The sequence below is a fragment of the Eleginops maclovinus genome, chromosome 1, assembly GCF_036324505.1.
Source record: "Eleginops maclovinus isolate JMC-PN-2008 ecotype Puerto Natales chromosome 1, JC_Emac_rtc_rv5, whole genome shotgun sequence".
NCBI lineage: Eukaryota > Metazoa > Chordata > Actinopteri > Perciformes > Eleginopidae > Eleginops > Eleginops maclovinus.
The window spans coordinates 18,723,523-18,750,087 of record NC_086349.1 but is presented as its reverse complement, the minus strand read 5'-3'; the positions used below and the strand labels follow the sequence as shown (position 1 = coordinate 18,750,087).

The window sequence follows — 26,565 nt, the reverse complement described above, 5'->3', positions numbered from 1 at the left end:
ATTTATTTAGCACTCTAAGCACAACCACCTCAATTATTGTCTTTTCAATCTTTTAAAATCCAAAAGGTCCATCCAATCAGTGGACATTATAATCTTTAAAAAATGTCCTCATAGCAGTTGTCTGTTTAATCATATTTTCATGACCTCCAGATCCAATCTGATAATCATACAGTAACCCTTAACAGCGCTTAACTCAAAGTCATTACAAAAAATTGCTTGAATAAGAATAGTAAAGATGAAACAAATTGAAAAAGGAAAGGAATAAATCGACATTTTGACCATCGTAGAGAGTTAGATAAGACGAACAATACCAATTCATTGTATAGCTGCTGAGGAAACAGGAGAAACAAGCTTAGTCCGAGGAAAACAAAACCCTCCCACCAGCAGCTTTAAAGCCAGAAACAGTCTGCACCAACAGTCCTGTTATGACAGATTGTGTTTTTTAACAAAGTCTGGTTGGCAGACAGTAAATTAAGGCAGAGCCAGAATATCAGTTTTCCTCCGGTTTCACTTTTTATGCTAAGTTAAGCTAACCTGCTGTTGGCTGTAGTGTTCATATTTACAGTTCAAATACGATAGTTATCTACCTTCTTATCCAACTCTTTGGCAAAAGTTCCTTTAAGTCCTTACATAAAAGCACACCTTGAGAGAAAGTGTATGGTATTAGCCTCAGCTCTTTAGGCGGGTAATTACACAATGATAGCTTTTTAAAGCGTTTTTGTCTTGAATCTAAGCCCTTTAACATCTCCTGCCAGTTAATCTCTGGCCATATTCACACTTATAGAAGGTTAAAAGGTCTGTAATGTCGCTACAGGATAAACTTCGCTGAGCGTTTAAACTACAAAGTCAGCAAACCTTCGCATTTCTAAAATCAGAATTGGATTCTACTCACGTCGGCTCTCGTACATGCTCCTGGACTGCGCCCAGATTTTAAAGGGGTCTGGCTTCTTCTGGAGGGTGAGGGTGCCATCTGCTGGGTCCTGAGGGGGCAGGCCTGGCAGAGGCTGGGTAGGGGCCGCTGGAGTGGGAGCCACAGCCTCACTGGGCATGGCAGAGGGTGGGTGGCCTGGAGAATCGGTGTGGGCGCTGCGATGGCTGCACACACTGTGCTGGGAGCTGCTCTGGCTGTCTTTCCTCTCTAACTGGTGCTGGGTGGACAGAAAACAGAGTGAGAGGTGTATGTGTGTGAGGTTCGGGGGTGGATGTATGCAGAAATGGAGGTAGAGGGCAGGAAGAGGAGAAAAGAATTGAGAGGGAGAAGTGAGTCAGTGACAAGGGCGAGATATAAAGGGGAAGGAGATGAGTGAGAAAAGTGTTGATGGAGGACAAAGAGAAAGAAAAGCATCCAAGGTCAGCTTTTTTACACATTGCAGTAGAATTTCTCTCACTGTTGGAGGGAGGAGAAATGACTTGGTTGGTTTCCATGGTTGCGAGACAAAGACAGATTTAAATGTTTAGGAATTTCAATTCACAAAGAAGACAAGTTTTGTGAATCAAACTATTCTTTGTCTGTTGCAAGTCTTATAAGCAAGGTTGGTTTTGAAACAATTGTATGTATTAAAAATAAATGGCTGCTAAGGAGATGGAATAAAACATTTAAAACGTTTTAAAGATTACAATATTCAGTTTTAATTTAGCATATTTTGCTGCATTTACACTGATATTGACTTTTCGTGTAAAATACAGCCTTATACAGTGGAGTTACCCACCAAGAGTTTAACCTGAGTAAATATAAATGTAATTTCCTGCATTTTGGCGTCAAATGAGCCTTCAGATCTTTTATTCAAACTGGAATTACTGATTAGAAGCCACGCTGCCAACACAAAGCCTCTTGTGTTTTTTTTTTCACATTGCTGTTTTTTGTCTAAAACCAGCTTAGACAAAATATAAAGTAGCACTATTTTTAGGGGCCTGCTGTTGTGGTTGAAGACACCCTAGTGTTTTGGTAATCTTTGCATTGTGATTCTGCAACCAGAGAATAAACATATCACCACATTATTACTTGCAGATGCAAACAAAAGACTTTAGAGCTTTATGAAAAATGAGCCTTACTTGGAAAATGCAATTACTGACAAGCTCCAATATGACAACTGTATCATTTTTGATCTGGTATGAATAATAAACCTGTGCATGAAATGGTGGAGAAGTCATGGCACAGTCTCTCACTCATCACACTGTATGCGAAGCAGGGTCAAATATTCCAGTAATGCCTCTTAATGAGGACAACAGCCATGCTAAATTGAGTCCTCATCTGATCTGGTGACTTCCTAATGGGTTGAGACAGTAAAGTCTCTCTTGCATATGGAAATTTACTGTGAGCATTTATTTAGAATCTGAACTGGAGGCAAAATGGTTGTTCTGGGCTGACACGAAGTCGCATGCAGCGTGACATTTCCCTGACATAACACAGAGAGGGGAAAACTGGCTTTTTTCTCGGTGGGCTAATCCAAAGTGACAGCCAGGCAGTGCCATTATTGGATCCACTCGACCCTCTTACTGCACCCACCCTCCCTCCATCCTCCATCCCCCGTGACATGTGACCTGAATAGGTAACACCCCTCCAATTGACTGATACAATGTCTAAATAATCATAATGCTATTATCCAGCCAGATAAGGGGGCTTTTCATGTCGATCAAGAGGTGTGTACAAGGTTTTCTTCTACTCAAGTTGTGGGAATTGAACCCATCGCTGACCTTTGCTTAGTCTGTCCAGAGAAAACGACCTTTTACTATAACTCGGTGGCTCTCCAGGGGTGAATTAGGGTGACGGTAATTTAAAGCTGCACTGGCGTCTCTTCTGAGCTTGTATTGATTTTTTTCATCAGGTTGAGATGAGTCGTAAAAACCAGGAGGCGTGTGCACTTTAAACTCCTGAATAACTGCACTGTCCCTTAACAGACCCTGGAGCTGCTCACAGAACTGGTCTTCTCCGTCCTCTCTTATCCGTCACAACTATGGTCACATTGCAATATGTTGCAATTTCTCCTCCAGATTCCCCAATCTCCCTCTGCTTTGCTTCCAGCTCACTCTGCCGTCATTGCCCCCTTCTCCCTGTCCGTTGGTCTCAGTGCATCCTCCGTATCTGTGGGCTATCGCAGTGATTCACTATTGTGGGACACACCATATACCCACAGGTCTCTGCCCCCCCCCCCCACTCATCCTCAACCTTTTTCCTGTCTTTGCCTCATGCCTCCCTCCCATCTTCCCTCAGCTGTGGCTGTCTGCCCTCCAAAACAGCTGGTCACTTCTACACTGTTCAGCCTAGGCTATGCCTAATCAGTCACAGGATGGCAGCGTGGTAGGATAGGGGGGATGTAAAGAGAAGATAATGACAACAGAGAGGCAAGAAGATGAAAACAATACAAGAATGCATACAAAGTGACATATAGAAAGCATATAGAGTAAAGAGTAAGAAATCAAATATGTCTTTTGTTCTTTAAATAGAACTCCTTTCACTCAGTAGATATGACATGCGCAAACACATACACAAAAGAAGATTATAGTACTTACCACCAGCTTTGGACTCCTCTTGGGTGGCACCACTCCTGCAAAACATCGGCAGAGAGACAGAGAGAGCATGAATGACCAGTGGTGCTCTTCCCTTCTCCCGTGTGATTAAAAAAAAAAAATCTCCAGAACAAACAGATGGACCCTGGTTCCTGCTGCAGAGCAGAGCACAACTGGCCCCGGCTAGCTCTCCTCCTCCTCTTTGTTGCTTTTTCTCTCTGAGCAACACACTGCGCTAGGCTGCTCGCTAATCTAAGTGATCTCCTCCCCCTGTGCTGTATCCCGCTCCACTCTGCGCTCTCACCCGTGCTATTAGAAGAGGAGCAGCTGATCTATCTGCATTAGACAGGCTGACTTATGCTGCAGCAGCCCTCAATTGCTGGTCAAAGCTACAGGTCTCCACAAGCATCAACAGATCCACGCCCCCACAGCCTCCATCCAGTCTACTTCCCAGGTGTCTCCCACACGAGTTCTCCAGCAGAATCTCAACTATTACTCACTGACAAGAAGCTCAGCAGCTTCAGCATCGTATCAAAGGAAAGCATGAGCTTCTGCCTTATTATGCACATCTTCTGAGGAACTAGAGAGCTGTTTCCTCTCTTCTCCACTCCCCTTCTTTGCTCAAGGCTTACATTGAGAAGCTGAACTTCTCTCTCTGCCTTTTTTTTTTTCTTTTTCCCTCCCCCTCCTCTTCTTTCGTGCACCAGGACTCTCTCTCACTCTTATCTCTCTCTATCTCTCTATCTTCTTTATACCAGTTAACATACTGTAGAGTCACCAAGAAGATCAATCTCATTTGTGCTAATGAAATATTAATACTTTGAGCCAGTTGTCAGGGGAGAGGATTTACAGCATACAAGTGTAAGGAATCACACACTTCCAATTAAACAGGGGTTCCTCTCACATCCATCACAGCCCAAAACTGACTTCAACATGTAGGTTCCTCTAATCGAAACATAACACACGCCTATATCGTCTCCACCTGATCGCAACACACTGACAGTATGCACTACCTTCCAAGAAAACTAATTTCCCTTCCCGATGCTCTATATCCTGACACTTACTACACCAAAGTATGTTGAGACAAAAATAGACAAATGAATGCACGAACGACATTGGGACAAAGAGTTGCTGTTGCCAAGGCAATCAAGTAGTTCTACATGCAGTGTCAGACGTCTACTTTGTTAAATACGAGGTGTGAAGAGCAGGGGCACACATATTAAAACATATTCATTCCTGCATCATCTGACACCAAACACGCACAGAGAAAACCCTACTGGAAGTATTGATGGAGCGACATTAACACATGCAACAACATGCAAGGATCCATCTTAGGCTCTTTCTGCTGCATTGGCAAAAAATCATTAAATGTTAAAACTCTCTGTTGCTGCAAAGCCCCTCTCTCTACACAATTCATAATTTATCCTCCCTATTTTCCCTCCCTCCCTCTCTCTCTCTCTCTCTCCCTTAGATTATGGGGTGCCAGTTACTAGTGGAAGTGGAACATCTCAGCAGCTGACGTGCTGATGAGTGTTTACATTTGATCCAGATAGGACACTATAACTGGCACTTTTGTACTTTGCATAATACCTGCACAAATGTCTAGCCACTTTTCTGCATTTTAAACTACTAACTACTAACTTTTTCTTATTTGACCGTTTACCTCTTTAAGGAATGTCTGTTTTAAACTATTATTATTTATTTAGATTCCAGTAATTTGCACAGTGACAGACAGAATGATGGCCCCCTTTTAATTTCACTGTATGTAAAATGTTCTTTTTGCAAATGTGATCAATAAAACTTTGAACTTGAACACACACAAAGGTAATAACTCTTTCACAGCAGCTTATAATACAAGAAGCCCTGGACTACACAATGCCTTTCATTTTGAAACAACCTCAGAAAGTCTTCAAATTGGCACTGAGGTCAACATAATTAGCATTAAACATATATAAATTGAACTTAACTGGACCATATGGTTCATAAATGTGCGCATGGAACTGAAGGGGAATAAAGATTTTTGAACTGACGTAGCTTGACCCTAAGTCTGCATCCACTGGAACATCTGATTTACATGCCGCTAGACGTGAACGCATCCTTATGCATGATGCAGTTTTTAAATTTGCTTAAGTTTCCCCGGCATTGTGAGGCGGATGCATATGTGTGGGGCTGAATGTAACATTTATGAGATGCTGATGCTCAGTGAAAGAAATATGGGAATTGCATGTTCCTGCACACACGCAACGGTGTAAAAGCATCCATGAATGCATGCATGCCATACATATGTAGTAAAAAGCACAGGCAGGTATAGAAGAAGGTGAGCATTTATTTATGCACGGAGCACAGGCATCGGTAAGCATGAATGCACGCACATAGCATTTACATTGTGGGACGTAATCCTCATATTTTTCGAGCTTCTGAATGAGAGAAAAGCTCTGCTCAATACCCCACAACAAAAATGCTTTTCCATTTATGACTTGATTACTGAGGATGCAACACCGGTTCAAAAGGACTGATTTTTTTTATTACTGAGGAAACTCTACCAGACAGACTGTGTCCATTATCATTCAAATGAGAGAGGAAGTAGACAAAGTGAAAACGAGTGTCGTGAGTTGTTTTGTGACCCAATCTGGCTGGGGCGGCAGTGGTTCAGTCAGTAGGGACTTGGTCGCCGGTTCACGTCCCGATTGGACCAAAAAAAATATGGAGTGAGCTGGTAGCTGGAGAGGTGCCAGTTCTCCTCCTAGGCCACTGCCGAGGTGCCCTTGAGCAAGGCACCTAACCTCTATCTGCTCCCTTGGCGCCGGGTACCTGGCTGCCTCTCTGCTCTGCCACCTCTCCTCGGCATGTGGTTGTGTGTGCATGTATTTCCTCTGTGTTTGTGCATGTATATCCTCTGTGTGTTTAATGTGTGTCAACACAACAGAGTAGAGAAAGCAATTTCCCTGTAAGGGATTAATAAAAGTATGTCTTCTTCTTCTTCTTCATTTTTCTTAGCATCAGTGTGGAGGGGGCTGCTTCCTGTACTTCTTTTACAGTAGACAGGATATTGTTACTAGCTGAGTAACAAAAACATATGCTAATAAAGGAATGATTGAACAGCACTCCAAGTCAGGCAGCTCTGATGTAGAGCCTCAAAGACAGGTTTATATTATCAATCGGCAATATGAGCACATGCCAAGTAGTGTGTATGCTCAAACGTTTTATGATTTGTGCCACAAGCTCAACTTTTTAACAAATTACTATACTGACAATTTGATGACATACTATGGTGATATTTTTGATAGCATGCCATTACTTTTTTATGGCATACTATACTTTGGCTTTACATGTTTTTTCTTAATGCTATTGGCGTTTATTATTGACCTTTTTATGGCACATGACATACTATACTATGCCTTATTTTGACTGCCTGGTATTATTCACTCAGTGTTAAAGGTCCCCTATTATGCAAAATGCACTTTTTTCATGTCTTTTATACATAAATGTGTCCCCGGTGTGTAAGGAGACTCACAAAGTGTCAGAAAATACAACCCTCTCTCTTTTCGTCTTTACCCACATCTCTAAAAAAAAAGGGGTACAAACGAGCTGTTCCGGATTTGCTGCCGATATGACGCCATATTGGAAATGTGGGCTGGCTTTACGCTGAACTCCGGGCAACGTCCCACCCACGTGACACGTCCCACCTATCGTCCACAATACACAGTCGCGAGCTGAATCCCCTCCGCAGCACCTCTGTGTCTCTGTGCAGGATGTCTACAGGAGGGACTTAGAGTTGTTGTTTATGTAATACATATATTGTCACTGTTCTAGAAGTAAACACTGAGAAGTGTTTCAGAAATAATGCTTGATGTGGTTTGGAACATAATATGACTTTTAATCACGGCAGCGTTTACTGAGTTTCTCCGTTAGAAACTTCTCTGTTCAGAGAGAGATCATGATGCTCCAAAGGGGCGTGGCCAGCTTCAGCTCAGCTCAAATTTACAGCAACAGTCAGAATCAGCACTTTCGAAAACGGGGCTGAAATAGAGGGATAGCGGACATGCTAAAATGCATGATCTGTTTGGTATTTTCAGCAAAACACGTCATGACATGTTTTTTTTATATATATTTGAGACCTATAATATATGCCATATGCCAATAGGAGACCTTCAACATTTCCTGATTTCAGTATTTGCGGGGAACATTATTTAGTGGAGATGTTTGGTAACTTGCTATAGTGGAATGTGAGGAAAATGCTTAACTTATGAACCTACTCACACATTTCATATCTTTTGTTCTGCCTTTAAAACATGTCCTTGTCACTTAGATTGGTATTCGGAAACCACACATGCAATCACAAGCAACGAGAGAGCACACATTCACTAAAATACAGAAGAATGTGTGTTTCTGCATAGTTGAGTGGGTACAAATGTGTAAGTTTGTGTGTGTGTGTGTGTGTGTGTGTGGGGGGGTTCTTCTATCCTGTAGCAACACTGAAATAAGAGCTAGAGCTTTTCAGACTGAATCTGCAGCGCGTTGAAGGGCCATGTGTGTCATTACGCTGTTGAAGCTGTGGCCTTGGTGGTTCTATGAAGAGCCCACACAGAACTAGTGAATGGTCCTTCCACCGTGTTATCTATACTCTGTATGCATTGTTGTTTAAGCGTGTACAACATGAGTTATTTACTTTTTTGTGGAGTAAAACCTGTAAACATTTAGTCTTGCTTTACTTCCATCTATAAACACATCCTTTTTGTTCCTCCACTCTAAGTTATGTTGTCTCGCTCTTCCTCATTGTCTGTTAACATTATATTACATTCCTTCCCTTATTCCCCCCCCCCTTTTAATTTTCCCTCTTCTTTCTCTCCGTCTCTCAGGGGACAGGAGCGCTGTGCACGATTGTCATGGCAACAGCGGTGGGAAGACAAGATGGAGGACTCAAAGCTGGCCTGGCCTCCTTTACAGGAGAAGGTACTGTGTGTGAAAACACCAGATTTTATCTTTGAAATTGTTTTGGATTATGAACATTTCCTAAACTAGAAAAGCTTATGGTCATAATAGATGTTTTTAACTGGTCGATATTTGCACATACTACTGCTTGAAGTGTGTAATGAATGTATTGTTCCTTATACTATGTAGAATGTGTGTATTGCTGTAAACATTAAAGTATCACTTATAAAATACACAACGTTTTTACTTCTTCTTTTTAACAACTGTCACTTCACAGCCCTTGTAGCCTGTTCCATCAATAAACACAAATAACATGATGCCATTCTTCTCTCTTATAGCTGTTCAACGACCATGGAGAAATTAGAGAAACCATTTCTTGGGAAATCAAGAAACCAAAATGTGGCTCCGTTCGATTCTGATGTTGTGTTCTGCCGTCGCAGTGAGCATTAAGGTAACGGAAAGATGCACTACAGACTTCTGCAACAGCTCTGTGACAAAACATTATTTTGCTTGTGGAGCTTTAGAATTCGCTGTGCCTCTATCTGAGATTTGCCACAAGCATACTACTCTGACACTGTGGAGTTCATAGTGATGCTGCCTCCTGGGATAAACTGCTGAACTGGTGTAGTGTTGCAAGAGATGTTTTTGTCTCTTTGTCGTGCACATCTGATGATACATTTCGTCAAAGCTATAAGGATTTATAATCTTTTTGAATAAATGAAACTCCTGTGACACAACCGGAGCTACTGCAAGTTATCATACACAACATTAAAATACAACATTTGTTCTTCAAACATAAAATAACCTTTCCATTGCAAAACCATTGTGCGATGATGTGTTTGATTGACCTTGTGCTTTGTGCCCTCAAAATATGAGTCAGACAGCACATATTGATGAGTCACCGATAAACAGTTTAAAGCTGCTTCTCTTCCAGCTGAAGTCCACCTTGTGCCTCCTCCTCTTGTCCGCCTATATATTTTTTTTTTTATACCAATCCTCTCATACACGCTTCCGTGGCTGAACTTTCAGTGCTGTTCAGCAAATCTCACTCTCTCTCCCCTAATCCTCCTCCTCCACTTTCTCAAAACATGATCCCTGGCCTTCTTATATCTCATCCTCAGCTCTCTTTTCTTATCTGCCTTACCCTGCTCCTCTTAGCTTCCATAATTGTTGTTTGTGAATGATTATGTGCTAGCTGGTAGCGATCACTTGAAAGGTTAGCGCATTATTCTCAGACGGAGAGCCAAGCACACAAATCAGCCCCAAAACCATTATTATACTTTTGAGAAGGCTGCAACTAATAATTGTTTCTGTTGATTAATCTGTGATCTATGTTTTGAATTCATCACATTAGTTGTTTACTCTAGAAAATGCCCACGAGAAGTGAGCATAACCCAAGGTAGTGCCTTCAAGTTGCTTGTTTTTGTTGATGTAAAACCTAAATATATTACATATTCAACTATAATATAAAAGGGAGAAGAAGCAAATCCTCACATGCAAGAAGCTGGGACCAGGAAGGCGTTTTTACACTACGATTGGAAAGTTTATTGAATGTCGATGCATTTCACAATTCGCATGGAGGTGTTTGCATCCGTTTCAGATTGATCAAGGCATTTTGGCTTTTGCGATGAGTAAAGATGTAAAAAAGGTTTATTGGTTTGAATATATATATATATATATATATATATATATATATATATATATATATATATATATATATATATATATATATATATATATATGCAGTGTTACAGTATATTGGCTTTTTTTGTAAACTGATTGTATCCATAGTAGCGTATTAAGAAAATAATTTTTATTGAGCTTAGTATTGTTTTGCATTGCACCGTTTTATTATCTGCCCTACCTCTAACTATTGAACGGAAGTTAATTAATCTCAATACCAACCCCCTGGCTTCCTGTGTGGGTGTGCAGTTTCTGCGCCTCATCGCCTAGCGTCTCACCTGAGCTCATAATAATGACAGGCTGGTGTCAAAGCCTAATAGAGATGATCTACGCTGCTGTCAGGCGCCCTGCTTGCCCAAGTGACTGCCTGTAGCCTCCTGCCCAATTATCCTCTTCTTCATTTCCTCTCAGTCTTGCTCTTGGTCTCTTTGAACCTCTTTCTCTTAGCTCTGGTAGCAGGAATACTGCCCTGCAACCGTTTCAGTTTCTACCTCTCACATTCACAGGCCCATAATAATGCTGACATTTGACACAATACAGCAGGCCTATTCCAGCATCACTGCACAGGGTCAACTCATTAGAGGGCATAATTGATATGAGGTGCACATCCTGACCCACCACTAACAGAGATATGGGTCACCCAGCATGGCTGGTAATTCAACAACAATAAGGACTGGACACAAATGAGGGACCTCCAATGTCATTCAGTGTCTGTCTGGATACTTTACACTTCAGCAAACAATTTGTTTTGTTTTGACATTTTAATGGGAAAAACATTCATCTATGGATCATTCCAGGCTAAAAGTGCATCGTGTAGGAAAATTAATGATGTAGTGTCACTGTGAACAGGCTGAAAATCCAGAAAAAAGTAGCACCTAACATAAATAATCCACATAAATAACGTGCAAATACTTTAACATACATAAGAATGAACTTTATAAGTCAACTCAATACTTAATCATCTTCCATTTTCATGATCACATGCCATAAATTCCTTGCTTAATAATTTCCAGTACATTATTTTCAAAATAAAACGGGTCAAGAGCAAAAAAATAAACTGTGGCACCCAATATCAAAACATACGATAGCTTAACTGAATAGCGACAAAGTCTCTGAAGTCCAATTCAGCTGCATCCGTATTCATAACATAAACGAGTCCCTGACCTAATGTGCTCCCCCCCCCTCCCCTCTCATTCATCCATCTCGCCTCTCTACCCAGCCTCCCACTCCTTCCCACACTCATCTGCTCATCGACAGCAATGCAAACTCAGCCCATCGTCTCTTTGCCTCTTCTGGTTTCATCTCATCCAGTCCGATCACTTTCTACCTGCCACCCACTCTCCTCCTAACTTTTTCTCTCTGCCTTCGCATTATGACACTCTTTCCATGCCAGCTATTCAAGCTGTTGTCGGTCCAGCAGATTATTGTACATTATTTTCTGTGTTTCATTGCACTTCCTTTTATCAACTTCAGTACCTGCATCTAATTATCCAAATATTTGATGTTAAGATGTACTACATACCTCGTTGCACCAGCATGGTGACTTCACTCCCTCGGGGACATTTGCTGAGCAGGTCCACCACCTGATTGTGGCTCATATTCTGACGTTCCTCTTGTTGACCTCCATCAGAATATCCCCCTCCTTTAGACCCCGGCAACGTGGGTAGTCCACTATCTGCTTGACTCTCTGCCCTCCTCCCGTTAGGCTGTCTGCAATTGTGAAGCCGAATCCCTTGTCGCCCTTCTCCATGTGAATGGTGATCAGCTCCGGCTGGGTGGCTATGGACGAGGCCAGGTTGACCACATCGCTGGAGTAGCCATGCGAGCCGTTAGATGCCACCTCAGCGGAGGGGCTGTGGGACCGCAGCTCCCTCATGCCGTTAACGGATCCGGCCTGGTTGGAAGGCGAGTCAAATGACTCTTGTCCGTTGACGATGATAGGCTCCTTGTCCACGATGGCCACTGATGTCACCAGGCTGGTGTTGGGGTCGTCAGGGTCAAAGGGCAGCGGGTAGCCCCGACACAGGGCCAGGTCCACCATGGACCCGATGGGGATGGACTGGAAGATCTTTACCACCTGAGCGTGGGTGTATCCCAGCACAATGATGTCATTCACACTGACTATCACATCGCCTGCAGAAAGGAGGATAATACTGTTAGTGAAGCATTTACACAAATAACAACTATTTACTGTTCTATATATTAAGTTAGTTTTTTCATTTCTTAAACATTGTCTTATTTAGATGAATAACCCAGTTGTTTGAAAGTCTATTATTCAGTGTAATGAAGCCAGAACACCAAAGTGTCTGTAGGGGACCTAACAGGTTTAAAAACCTCCACTATACCTTCATATCTTTAAAATACTTTTCCAGCCCTTTAGCATTGCGCTTCTTTAATATTGTTGGTTCTATAACTCACAATGAACAGTACATTTTATGCAGCAGAAACAGAGCGACAGGATACACTGAAATGAGAACAGTTGCACCAAATTAAAACACTTTATTGTCACTATCATATCTTCATAAGCATCAAGTAAAATCATAAAGTGCCGGTGGAAAATCTACCTGTCTGACTCCCACATGTTTTTCCATTTTCGCTTTGCACTAAAGGTTATTTCTTTAAGCAAGGTCTGTATAGTTGCAGTCTTTTGGAACATGTTCATATAGTGCTAAACGATGCACTAGTACTTGACCTCGAGGGAAAAAGTTCATGAGGTCAAGGAAAGATTTATGAGTACTTAAATAATACGACTGCACTTTTAAGATAGCAGATATGTTTTATTTTAATTTCATTGAAACTATACGAGAATGCTTCAGTGGCAAACTCATACCGTACAATCAAGTAATGATTGCTTTCCAAAATAAAATCCAACCTAGCTGCTGGGATTGGGCTCATAAGAGGGACTGAAAATGTATAGAGTAGTGGAGGAGGAAGAGTGTTGAATGAAAACAGTGCCCCCTGTGGAGGGTGGTTATGTACTGCACCTGTCTCCATTTTGCCATCCACAGCTGCAGGCCCATCCAGCACCAGACTTTTGATCTGTAGAAACTCATCCGGCTCGTCCCCTCCGACCACAGTGAAGCCGAAGCCGCGACGGCTCTTCTTCAGCTTTGTGTTGATGAAGGTTCCTTTCAGCTCTGCTGGGTTTCTTGTGAAGAAAGGCTTCCCTCCTTCAGAGCACCAGAAAAAAAACATCTCTTACTATTGTGTCCATTCAAATATTCTACATTCAAAATACCTGAAAAATGATCTATAGTAGTTGTGTGTCTCAGTTCAGGATCATGCATCTGAATTTTTAAATGTGGACAAATCAGCAAGATAAGACATGAGAATCAGCGGTTCCTTTAACAGAGGCTGTTACTGGCTATGAAATTGTGGATTGCTTTTTCTGGTTATAAGAAAGGTCGTTGGCTGATGCATAGACAGTTTGCCCTGTTTCTAACAATATTTGGCCTGCTTGCACTCTTTTGTCACTTTCACATTTAGTCATTTAAAACAAATTGATGGTGGTGTCCCTTTCGAAATGTCAGGTCAAAAGACAGTAAACAAATCGGCAAAAGTAGGTTTTCTTGCCACGAAAGGAAGAGAAAATGTCAAAGCACGGGGAATTCCAATATAAATGTAGTAACCAAAAATAAATGTTCATCTTAACTAAATGATGTATCTTTGGCCAACTGCCAGTGATAAGAAGTAGTCGTGTATGGATGGGATTGTAAATTAGCAGCTATAAGTGCTATGAAACATTGCATTGGATAATAGTTGTGCAACTCTCTATGTACATTGTATTCATCACATCAAGTGTCTGTTAAACAAAGACCTACGTTTGGCTCCTGTAGGCATCGGAGGTAGATTGGGCGGGCCCTGCGGGTCCCTGTATGTCTCCAGGTGGTTTGGAGCGTAGTTTGCAAACGGTGCAGCAGCTGAGGAGTGCTCTTCTATCCACTCTGCACAGACACAATCACAATCACACACACATTACCGACACACACTCAACACACAAGTGTATTTACATGCCAGACACATGCAAACACAGAAACACTTAACAGCAACACACACAAATAGACACACAGAGCTTTAAGCACATATTGTACATACTTGCCATCTGATTCATTTTTACGCCTCAGTTGTGAGAAGCGCCCTCATTTACATCAGCTTTTACTAGTGTTACTTACTTTATGTGAGAAACTTGTGTAGTGTGAAATGTTGCAGTGTACAATTATATACATTTGATTCTCAGGCTAAAGTAGTAGTTTTCACACTCTGTCCCTCCCTTAGAAAAAAATTGAGACAAGTTTCGGTGTATGTCCAGATGTATTCAACTTGTGGCCAACATCTGTATATAAATGGATAGAGGAAAGTGTGAGTAGTCCAGGAATATAAGTACAAAACACTGTGATGGGAGTCAAAGAAAATAGAAAAATGCAACATGAAATAAGTTTAATTTATGTAGTTCTATTAATTTGGAGCTGTGGTTCCCATTATGTCATGGCATTGCAGGATGTGAACAGCAGGTAGAATGTTTCTATGGGTCTAGATGTGGCTTGTGCCTGTTTTTTGTTTTTTTTACAATTTGGCCTATTGGCACCATTAAAAGGATGCCGAATAAGCCATGAGCAGTTCCTGTTTGCATAGTACATATGGATGTACAGACAATTATCATTATGATACTGACACAAACATATTTGTAATCATTGGATGCATTCCACCCTGAATCTAAGAATGTGTGTTTGTCTTTGGGTCTGAGTTATGACGATATGTTAAAAGAGCAAAAACATATGGCAGTAAAACAGCGAAGTGTTTTTGAAGGACCTTAGTCACTGCAGGCTCAATTCCTGACTGTGTAGATGAAGACCCCAAATCACAGGGCCAACAAACAATAAGTAACTTTCTGCTGTTTTCAGAGCATCCGCATGCGCCTCACAAGTTATTTGCCCCACATCTCTCCCCTGTGGAGATGGCTTCACAGTTCAAAAACCTCTTGGCTAAAGTAAAAAATGTCTGAATAGCGTGTTCATGGTAAAGCAAACTTAATGATCAAATACAGAATGATGTAAAGAATTTATGATTTTAAATCACGTAAATTAAAACCTAAACATCAAAGACGACACCAGGGCTTCGGTCAGCTCTCTTTTGGTAAATTCGTTATGAGAATGTAAATTTGCATTTAGCAAGAAAATTATGTTTTCATCTACAAATTGAAGTAAAGCCATATAAGAGAGGATAGTAGTCTGGCCAAAACCCGGGAGAGCACTGGACAAACTAGAAGGACATGACACTCACAGACATGAAGAAAGAAAGAAATGGTGCCGTGCCAGGGCAGGAAACGAACCTCGAATATACCGCTCACCTTCTGGAGGCTGCGGCTGCTGCTGCTCCAGGATTTTCTGACGCCGCGCCTCCACCACTGGGTTCTCATACTGGGTCTTCCTGTTTATATGACTGAGACAGTGTGGGAGAGACAAAACAAAGGACAATTATTATTTTCAAAAAAGACAGTTACGGTCTATAAAGGCTCATCAAATTCTCTTGTAAATGTGCATCATCAGATGGTCTTTCATTTGGAGGATTTGAGTTGACAAACTTACTCTACATAGTACACCCCATACACTGGGTCTTCTATCCTTTCCCATCCTGGAGGCAGCTCTGAAATACAGAAGGCAACATAACGTCAAACACGGAAAACTAATATATCCTTGGTCATTAGCAGAGCATAATGACATAGTGTGGACTAACTCCAAGTCATTCAGTGTGTCAACCATGGTTATTAAACCACTGTTAAAGTCTCCATAATTTACTGGATCCCTTTCCTTCATCTTATCTCAAATCTCTGGGTCAACATGATTTCTTTGAGTAGGTTGTTGTTTTGTTGCGTTATGTTCGGAAACATGGTTCATCAGGTTTGGCTGCCCCATGGCAATGCGTTTTCCTGATTTACATTCTCCCATTAATGGCAAAATGGGATCACTTAGATTTTGAATCGACTCTTGATTTCTTAAACTGTGCCTGTGATTTCTACCTGCCAAGAACTTTTTAAATTCTCCCTTAAAAATTCCCCTTTTATCACAGTAGTAAAATCTTTGTTTTAAATCCAAATTGTTAGGATTTTGTCTGCACCACTGGCACTATTTTACAATAATTATACCACAAATGGTTCTTCTGCCACACACCACCACTTTTATTACAACTAAAACATTTGACATAAACAACAAGGAGTCAACAGACAAGTAAAGTCTGAAAATAGTAAAACTCAAGTGCTAACATCTGCATTTGGCAGCTGGTAATTCGTCTAGTAAATATAACCATATTATTCTGCTCAGCGCCACTACTCTCACTCTGTGAACACACCATTGCACACTGCGCACACACACCTAACCACATTACATGGGAACAGGCGGACAGATGAAGCCTATTAAACTGACACATCCCTATTAAGATGTTGGCATCTCAGTCCTCCTCCTTCTCACTGGATTCATTCTCACACAAAGACATTACCGCCTTGTGTTACTGTGGGCTTCTCACAAGTCCAGTAAATACTTTTATGAGACTGGATTTCATAATCAATAATCACACACTGTCTGTATCAGAGCAGCCAGCAAATGCAGCCAGAAATAAATAAGGCTCAAAGCCAGATGTTCAAGGCTTGTTTGAGGCTGAGCTCTTGATCCATTACAGGGTTGTTTGGGCGACCTGCTACTGGGAGACGAGCACATAGTTTAAATATATATATGATGCAAACAACTCCTGCAATTCATTGTGAAGAGCATATTATTGCATTTGTATTATCAAAGCAAAATGAATTATCCCAGGGATAAAAACAAACTTTGATCAACATCTGACTAATTCTCAAGAGGTGCAGAAAGTAAATATCTTTAAGTAATACGGGTGAGGGACAGGTACTACGAAGAAGTAGTAAAGAATGTATTTCTAGAGGAAAACATTTGGAGAGCAGAGCAAAAAAAAAAAAAATGCCATATTGGAAATGCTATTTTTACACTGATAAACCTTTTTAGTCTCAACACACTTATGTTCAAACACGGAAGTATTACCTATATCAGCCTCCAGTTCCTCCGTATGTATTCCTTCTTCTCCATAATGAAAGCATATGAGAAAATGAAGAATAGAAAAGGGGATGGATGGCAGAGGAGAGGTGGGTTGGGGATGGAGGAATCGTCCAGAGAAAGGCAAAAAGAAACCCCTCAGTTTCAAAACGTACAATAACAGAATCAAACAGCTTTTAAACAATCCTGTGTAAAATAGAAAATTGCAGTGTGCCACTTGAAATGCCGCCACTTGATGGTGCAATTTTTCAGTATTCTGAATAGTGTACAACCCTACTGTCCTATGTAATTTATTAAACATGTTGTTGTTGATTAGAGAATTATAAGTAATCTTTTTAGTTGCTAAAAGTTGCAGGAAAAATACGAAATCAATATGAAACAACATCTGTAGGTTGCAGATAAGTTACAGTGTAACCACTCAGTAAACAGAGAGGAACACATTGTTTGAGACCTCACACACCACCTACTGATTCCTGAAGCACTACGCAGAAGTGCTTGAACACTTTTATTGTGTAAAGGATGTTGTGTAGAAGCTTACCATCATCATCACACTCTTCCAGAGGCCTGGGAGCTTTGTCTCTACACCGGGGATCCATCCATGATGTGGTCTTTGTGTTGTGGCTAAGAGGAAACAAACAAGACAACAGAATAATTCAACACAGGCTGTCAAACCGACATATAAAAGCACAGCAGGGGTGCATGAATGCATCAATAAGAATTAGAAAGTAAACCGCGTCAGCAAGTTTACAGAGGACAGAAGGCGCCTGCTGCAAGAAGAAACGAGAATAACAGAGCAACACAGACAGGATACTACCAATAAATGACCTGAGTTTTCCCTCTATTGTTAAACAAGAACATACTGTAAATCAGTGATAGCAGAAATAAACATACAAGCTCTGAAAATACACATCCATGTCCTGGTGGTGTGGCTTTGCCGTGCTGCGGAGAGGACAGAGAGGTGGAGGTAGTCAGGTGATCAGGATGTGATCTCCTTTAGAGATCGGGACATGCAGGGATTAACAGGAAAGCAGTGGCACCCAGGGGGCTGGGCAGGTTGGCTGGGGAGGCCTAAAAACCAAATCATGGGGGAAGACAAGCCACTGGACGAACAAAAGGGATAATTGTGCAGGTAAAATACAGAAAACACAAACTAGGGTATGAGCTACGGTGAGAAATGCTTATTCAGGCAGTGCAAAGAGTGTGTTGCAGGAGATCAAACTTTGAAATGTTGCCGGCTGTTGATACATACTCTATGAAGTAAAGTTCTCCGCTCTCAGTGTAGGCCATCTCCCAGTTTTCAGGCAGAGGTCCCTGCGGGTCTTCCGGAGAGACCTGCGGCTCTGCGAGGGTCTGCTGCCCACTTTCTGAGGTGGCGGCGGCCGCATTGTTCAGACCACAGGATGGAGCATTATCACGTGCGGGGTACGGCCGGAGGATGCCGCCGCGGCTCTCGTCCTGGTCAATAGGGTTACCTGTGCACAACAAAGGAGAGGGGAAGAGACTACGCACTAAAGATCCTGGGTAACACAAGGAGCACAACACGGAACGACAACAAAAAAGAACAGAAAACACAGTTTATGTTTGTGCATGCAAGAAAAGAACAGAGGAAATAAGCAGAGATGATATAACTCTTACATCTCACATTCAACTTTAATCGCACCACATTCCCAGCACTCCCCCTTCCCCCTCTCTTAAGTTTGGCCCCCTACCCATATCTAGTGTACTCAAAGGGCCCCATGAATATGCTAATTCTTTCAGCAACAGTGTTCCCCAAACTCTTTGTGACCCCCACCCTGTTTTACCTCTCCGCCCATAAGCCTCTTTCTCCTAAGGCTAGCTAACCCAAACCCCCATCCCCACTCCCCACTCGCTACCAAGTTCTGGCCAAATGTCCTCCACCACTTCCGTGGGCCTTTCAGGATTTGATCAAATGCTAATTCAACACTCTCACAGCCTGACAAGGGGACACAGAGAGGGCATAGATTCCCAGCATCAAGAGAGAAAAAGGAACCTCTTGGGTTCAAAAAACAGGATAGAGCATGAAGGAGACAGAAAAAGAGGGTAAACGCTGATGCTTTGGCATTTAAAAAAATATATATATATATATTTATATATTATGGAACTGATTTAGATGCAGAGGATGATAACAGAATGCTAACATGAATTGGAAAATCTGTGGATGAAAAAGCAATAATACCTCAGAATGACATATTCATATTTGATGAACATCTAAGAAGAAATTTGGTGTAATACCTGTCTGAATCATTTTCTTTTTTAAATGCGAAATTGTTTCATAAAAATACGTGTTCTTATTATTGTTATATTTTGACCAACTTTTACAACTTGTTTTCTTAGATTGATAAATTCAGACACCAAATCAAATCCCTTGTATGTGTAAACGCACCTGGCAATAATGTTGATTCTGAAGTAATTAAATGAGCAATAGCAAGAGAACTAAAAAAAATAAGATACAGTTTGGAAAGGATGTGAGGCCTGTAGCATTGAGAGAAAATTAGTGCATCCTGTAGTCTACTTCTTCCCCCTCTACACTCCTCCTCACAGGCAGATGGCAGTGTTTGGAGGCTCACAGAAAAAGGAATCAGCATCACAAAGACATGATGTAACCGCCAGACACCCAGAGCCGTACAACAGAGGAGAGAATCATACACACACACACTTTATCTCCTTCCTTCTGTATTCCTAATCTTGAGCATTCACACACACTCCTAAACAAGCATCCACCCAACACAGCACGGAGAATACATGCAAAGACAAAGAGAGCAGCAGACACTTCAGGGAGGCTGGAGAGGTGGAGCGATGCCCTCACCTGTAAAACTGTTGTTCATTTCCGTGGCCTGGTCGTCATCCTCGTCGTCAGCAGGCACTACTCGGGCGTTTTGCATGTCATTGTAGGACTTGGTGCGCTTTGGTGTGGACTGCTGGGAGCCTGCATCACTGAGAATCACTGTCCCACTGATGGGCTGCCTTTGCGGCTTGGGGGTCCCATAATAGTTACCTAGGCAACAAGAAGGACATTAGCATGCTTGAGAGAGACACAGAAGGAGAAACTGAGACAGAGAGAGGAAGCCAGGGATAAAAGCAGGCAGAGCGGGGACAGAAAGGTAGAAGGCAGAGAGTCTATGAAATGCCATAATCTGAGCTGGATCACGATGTGATCATGAATCGTGTAAGTAAGAAGCTGGTGAGAAGAAGAACTAGATTGTGTTCGAGGCTTCAGAGCTTCATTGTCTGGACTCTAAAAGCATACTTAGCAAAAACAATGGCCGGCTCACAACAGCCAGCTTGTTTTTGAAGCTTTTTCTGACTGAAAGTCTTGTTTTCAGGGGCAGAAACAAATACTTCATTAAGTCCTTATCCTGTATGTTACACATCTTTTCACACATTCTTTGTAAATATGAAAGACAAAGACATCCTGGTGACCCCGGGGTCCAATAAATACCACATAGAAATACCCTTTCTTGCTTTATTGCCAGTAGTTAGATCAAACAATATGAAGACATGCTAGATCAATACTACTGTCTAGTTTGTTAATTCATTTAGGCCACAAGCAGCAGCTGATTATCTTACTTCAGGATTACTATTGAAATATTAATGTTTAGATGAGCTGTTTTCTGTTTACAGAAAGCAAATACTCATATTTGAGAAAAGGCCAAAATGTTCCCTAAACAGTTTGAATTTAGCTATGGATGTTAATGTCCTTTCAATTCCTGTTAACTAATGTCACTATCAATTGTTTCGTTTTAATTCGGCATTTATTTAAACACAACACAGGCTTGGCCAAGAACAGCAGCAACACAGAGCTTTATCAGTTAACATGAAAGCACATCTATTTGACCAACATCAATGGATCAGATAAAACATTTGCACACCTATTCTGCCCTCAAAAGATTCTCTAGAGATTTAATCCAGTTAGGTAAACCACACATTTAAGTTTAGGATCAGTCTGTAGATTATTTCTATTCAGTAGGTGCAGGAAATCTAAAAGCACTCTTTCCAAATTCACTTTTTTGCTTTGGGAACCACAAAATGCAATAAGTCTTGAAATTGAAGATAAATAGGATTTTATCAAGAATACATTTGTAAATAAAAACATTGACTGAGGTGGCATGTCAAAATAAACATCTCTCGATTATACTAAACAAAACTGTGAAGGAATTAGAAGAATGTACATCAAATATTTTCAGTATATATATATTTATATTTTATATATATTTATATTTTATATTTGTTCTAATAACACCCCAGAGTTACTGCAGTTGTGATCAATAATCCAGTTTTCTGGTGGCTGTCTGGATGTCCACAGACTCCTGTGGACAGGTATTTGACATTGTCTGCGTGAAAGGGAGAAACGTGCCAACACACAGCAGAAGCGATGCCAAGCAGATTAATGTCACACAACCCCACACACACACACACACACACACACACACACACACACACACACACACACACACACACACACACACACACACACACACACACACACACACACACACAGACTTAGCCCTGCACAACACACAGGCACACAGACAAACACACATCCACCCACACACTCGTGTTAACACACAGGTTTGTGTTGGAACGAGACTTAGCGCTGCACAACACTGTCCTAATCAGAATGAGAGGGGCAGATGTGGAGTGACCTGCTGTCTCCTGAATGCATCTCCCTCCCCATCATGCACAGTCTAATCTGAATCAACCGGAGCAAAGTCTTACAGCCCTCCTGCATGTAGGAAAAAATAAATGTTGCCACGCTGTGGAGAATCAGGACACCTGCTCCATCATGAGTCGCATGTAGAGTCAGTTGTGATCATCATCCTCACCGTCATATGTTCCTATTTCCAGTAGTGTGCCACTATCCTCAAGTTCTAGGAAGTCCTCCACAGACAGGAAGTTGTAATCCACCCCTGGGACCTCTCCGTCTCGAGGGGGCCGGGTTGTACCTAAGGACAAGAAGAAACAGAAAAACAAAGTTAATGTGGCTGCCAATAATTCAAGTCAAATCTTATCGCTTGCGGTTGACTGTGGATGAAATGTGATTTATCCAACTTGAACCACCTTTTTGAGTTTAATAACCCTATGATCAGTGTTAAAATGCATTCAGCATCCTAATATTTGTTCAGCTTTTTAGAGATGATGACAAGCACAGGGAAACAGTCAATATGACAGCTCTGAAACCAAGAGGGTGTGATTCTAATGAAGTGCTGCGGTTGGAAAACTGGTGAATAGCTACAAATACTATGAGAGGCAATTAACTGTTGCATGCTGAGTCAGAGCATAAAATAAAAAGTCCCCATAGGAATTGTTCTTATTTTGTAATCAATCCATCAGTTTCTTCATGGTGATCATTGGTTTGTAAAACTTAATCGTATTCACTTGAAATTAGTTCCAGAAGAGCCTCACAACAGGGCAAGAGGAAGTCACAAAACCACACAGAGGTTAAAATCAAAAGGAAAGCCCCGGCCGTGGCGCAACTGGCTGGGGCACCTGCGCCGTACGCCGGCGACCAGGGTTCGATTCCCGACCCGTGGTCCTTTCCGGATCCCGTCCCGGCTCTCTCTCCCACTTGCCTGTCGAACCACTGTCCTATCCGATTGAAGGCAAAAGCCCCCAAAAAATATTTCTTTAAAATTATTTTTAAAAAATCAAAAGGAAAGCTGGGTCACTGTATAAGAAGTGTGGTTTAAGCAAGGGGCGCAAGAAATGTTATGTTCCTCGTCCGATTTGGCCAAGGGCTGTTGTGAACCCATCAAGGTGGTAAATGATAAAGCTATTAGGGGCTCTACAAACAAGCCACCATTAAACACATACACTGGTGGCAGGGGCTACCATGCAAGGTCCAACCTGATCATCAGGAGTGATAAACATTCACACACACTCGCATAATTTCTGGTTGAGTATCTTGACCAAAAAGATACCATACAGTAGAGTTCAGGAGACAAACAAAACTGACCCCATGATTTGTGGACCACCTCCTCACCTCCTGAGCCACAGGCTGTAGTTGAATGTTAAAGCTGCATTGTCTCTGTTACGACTGCAATGCTGAACAGCTATACTAAATGCATTCTAGGAGTTGTTAGGTTTAACTGTAGCACTGTAAAAGCAGGCAATAAAACCAGCATGGATTCCTTTGTGGCACCAGGGGACATTTGAGGCAGTAAAACTCATGATACTTGACATTAGACTCTGAATCAGCCTTTGGTTTAATTTCTGATAAAAAGTTCAAATCCAAGTGAAAGATAATTTTCAGGCCTAACCACCTGAGTCTGGATTTGTGGTGTGCGCTGTTTTGACTTTATAGTGGGAGCACTTTGTAGGAGGAAGCTGTCACAGGACAATGGAGGCATGGCCTATTGTTTCTCTGTCTTTACAAAAAGGAGATGAGAACAAAGGCCAGATGGTTGACCCATCAAGTTGTGACCCATCTGTGGTCAGGACAGGAGTGTGCATGAGTTATGTGTAAGTATAGCTCAGCTTTTAGATGAATGCTTACACAGCTTATCACACAAACTACAGCTGAAAAAGGAGGAACTTTTTGAAGTTTTGGAAAAAGGGGAGGATGCCAAACTTAAAATCGGAGCTCCATTAAATATTTGCATTCCTTCTGAGTAGATATGAATATCTTTGCATTCCATCCAAACGTTTACTAAATATATTATCATGAAAGATATTAAGATGCATCCTCTCAGGACCATACATTTCTCCACAACATGTTCTGCATATCCATATCTATATCTGCAATCCATTCATATGTTGATATTTATGTTGCATACATGTTGTTGTGAAAGCCAAAAGTTCACCAAACATATTGCATTTAATCATCTGGGGTAATTGAACATCTGTACAAAATTACATCTCAGTCCACAAAATAGTTGACCTACATTCCCATCCCTTAATCTATAACACAATAATGATTGAAAACTGGTTCAAACGCATACTTTTTGAATGGAAACAATACAGTTCATCGTCCTTAAACCACTTTAACCACCTCACTGTGTTCTATTTTAGACGAGTGAGAAAGCTCACGCTCGACACAAGACTCTTGTTCGAGTGTTTACTCTCCAATAATATGCAGTGAGCTCACACTCTGCATCCCTCAGGGTACATGCAGCCCACAAACACCTGATAATAAGCAAGCCTTTACCGCACACTGCTCCGTCCTACACCTGCATTGCACTGCAAAGGCTTTTGTTCCCGCCATTTTAAAAATAAGCCTCGAGATTAATTGATACAGGATGATGTAATTTAGTCTTCAAGAAACAGTGCTCAGAATATGAGCAACAAAACATATGAGAGAATAAATAAAGGATGCATTATCTAACTGACAGTTTACAGCAGCAGAAGCAGCAAGCAAGCAAAGGGCCGCTTGGTATTCGCCTCAGTGGAGCAGGATCAGATGAAAATGAAGTTGTCTGGGAGCTTGAGTCATAGGACAAGGTGGTCCCATGGTGAGAGATGTTTCTGAGGCTCAGTGTGTTCTGATGACGCTGTCTGCTGAGCGGGGAATGGAGCTGTTATTCCAGGCTATTCCCCACAGTGGAGGGCTCTGATAGGATGACTAATTCTGGCGTGCCTATATTGCAGAATATTAGAGCTGAACACTTCTGTCACGTTCTGTTATAAAATAATTTTTCTGAATGTCCCTTTTTACAAAGTTTTGCTCTTAAGTGGTACTGCATCACAGTTGTGGAGTTAATTTATCAGACATTTTAATGTCCTAATGTGCTTCTGGGTTAATTTTTTAATCTGCTTCTCTTTGAAATATTGCACAATTCAAATGCAATATTTTCAGTACAGTAGGATAAAACTCTGGTGTGGGAGCAATTGATTTATTATCTATGGTGAAATCGTGATGTACTTTTCGTTGTCAGAGCCATGGATGCACAATGATACAGTTCTGAACAAGTATATATATATATATTGTATTGTACAGGTTATAGGGTGTATATATATATACCATATAACCTGTACAATACTGTATCATATAGTATGATATAAAGCAACACTTGGCCCTTTGCTTCATGTTGTCCCCTCTATTTCCCCCAAAAATAAAAATAAAAAAAGTATTTTTAGAAAAGGCCATTTGTCATAAACTATGGAGACTCGTTTAGGTTTGGAAGATAATTCCTGTTAACTACCCAGAGGCTTGTCTACAGTTGGACTCATATAAGAGACAGTCTGAATGCCTTCAGTGTACGACAGCAGCAGTGAGGTCAGGCTCATCTTCTAACTGTCACTGTGTATAGTCTGACCACAGAAACAATGACTGGGCCATACTCAGCTCTGACCCCGGCCCTGATGAACTAACTTCCACTGAAGGTTATCAATGGGCTCGATTCATTCACTGTGAGGAGCCAGCCAGCGCAAGCATGAGTGGAAAAATGAAACACAAGCACAAACGTATTCAGTTTTCAAATGCCACAAAATCGCAGAGAGCAATATCAGTTTGAGGAGAAGTTGGCCACTTCATCTAGAAGAGTTTATTTTTCAGTCAAACTGTGTTGTATTGGGAAATGAAAACCAGTGTAGAGCTTTGATAAAGGCTAGCAACAGAGGGTGGTCAGAATCACCTGAAAAATACATACAATTCAATACAACAAAAAAAAGTGCTTATAAGTAAAGCTAAAGCAACTTCACTCTGACTAAAACTAAACATTATAAGCTTCAATTCATTGCATGGGTATTGCATTGGATTACATTATTTGTTTGAACTCCTCCTTGTTTTTGTTATGCTTTGGTTTTGCCAGTACAGATATATCCCAGGGGGAAAAAAAGAAACATTAAGAGCTTTATAAAGCCAACAGCATACATTTCTAGAAATAATTATAATTGTTAATCACAGCTGAAAGATGTTTTGATTGATATATATTTGAACTGCGGTGAATTTAAGATCTCCGTGTTCTCCTGTCTACTCTATTTTGCCTTCAGAAAATCAAATGTGACAGGCGCCTACTTCAGCAGGCTTCAAATATACCTTGGAACCGGCTACTTTTGCACATTGAATTTCAAGTTTCCTGATCTCAGTGGGTAAGATTAGTCACTAAAGGAAGGAGGAAAAATCTCATATAAGCTAAAATGTTGCAATTTAAATTCAGCACTAACTATGGCTTAAATGTACCAAACTGAAAAGATATTGCTGTGTGTGTGTGTGTGTGTGTGTGTGTCTTTTCTCAGTATTTACAGTGGTGTTATAAGATACTGATTTGGTGTGTTTTCTGTATGTAACTAAATTACTTACACGTAAAGGTGTGTGTTATGCCTAAATAATACAACAAGGACATACAGAGGGAGAATATTATCCAAGTGAGGGATTCTGATTTAAAACAGCTTGTCAGGAATAACAATTCTACAAAGAAGCTCTTGC

General features: G+C 41.2%; 1 protein-coding gene and 1 long non-coding RNA gene across 2 annotated transcripts in view; one reads left to right on the top strand and one right to left on the bottom strand.

Moving 5' to 3' along the window:
* The window catches only part of LOC134868708 (uncharacterized), a 38,571-nt gene extending 29,676 nt beyond the window's left edge, over positions 1 to 8,895 (top strand). Inside the window, exons 2-3 of the long non-coding RNA XR_010166310.1 lie at positions 8,367 to 8,460; positions 8,778 to 8,895. This is a non-coding gene — a long non-coding RNA (uncharacterized LOC134868708). The remainder of the gene's footprint in view (positions 1 to 8,366; positions 8,461 to 8,777) is intronic.
* Positions 1 to 26,565, bottom strand: part of LOC134868702 (membrane-associated guanylate kinase, WW and PDZ domain-containing protein 1-like) — an 80,693-nt gene that overhangs the window by 14,076 nt on the left and 40,052 nt on the right. Inside the window, 13 exon segments of the mRNA XM_063890000.1 lie at positions 893 to 1,148; positions 3,511 to 3,545; positions 11,645 to 11,728; positions 11,731 to 12,255; positions 13,107 to 13,292; positions 13,944 to 14,066; positions 15,470 to 15,561; positions 15,708 to 15,765; positions 17,169 to 17,207; positions 17,719 to 17,801; positions 18,430 to 18,652; positions 20,008 to 20,196; positions 22,025 to 22,144. Coding sequence (XP_063746070.1) covers positions 893 to 1,148; positions 3,511 to 3,545; positions 11,645 to 11,728; positions 11,731 to 12,255; positions 13,107 to 13,292; positions 13,944 to 14,066; positions 15,470 to 15,561; positions 15,708 to 15,765; positions 17,169 to 17,207; positions 17,719 to 17,801; positions 18,430 to 18,652; positions 20,008 to 20,196; positions 22,025 to 22,144 — 2,013 coding nt within the window.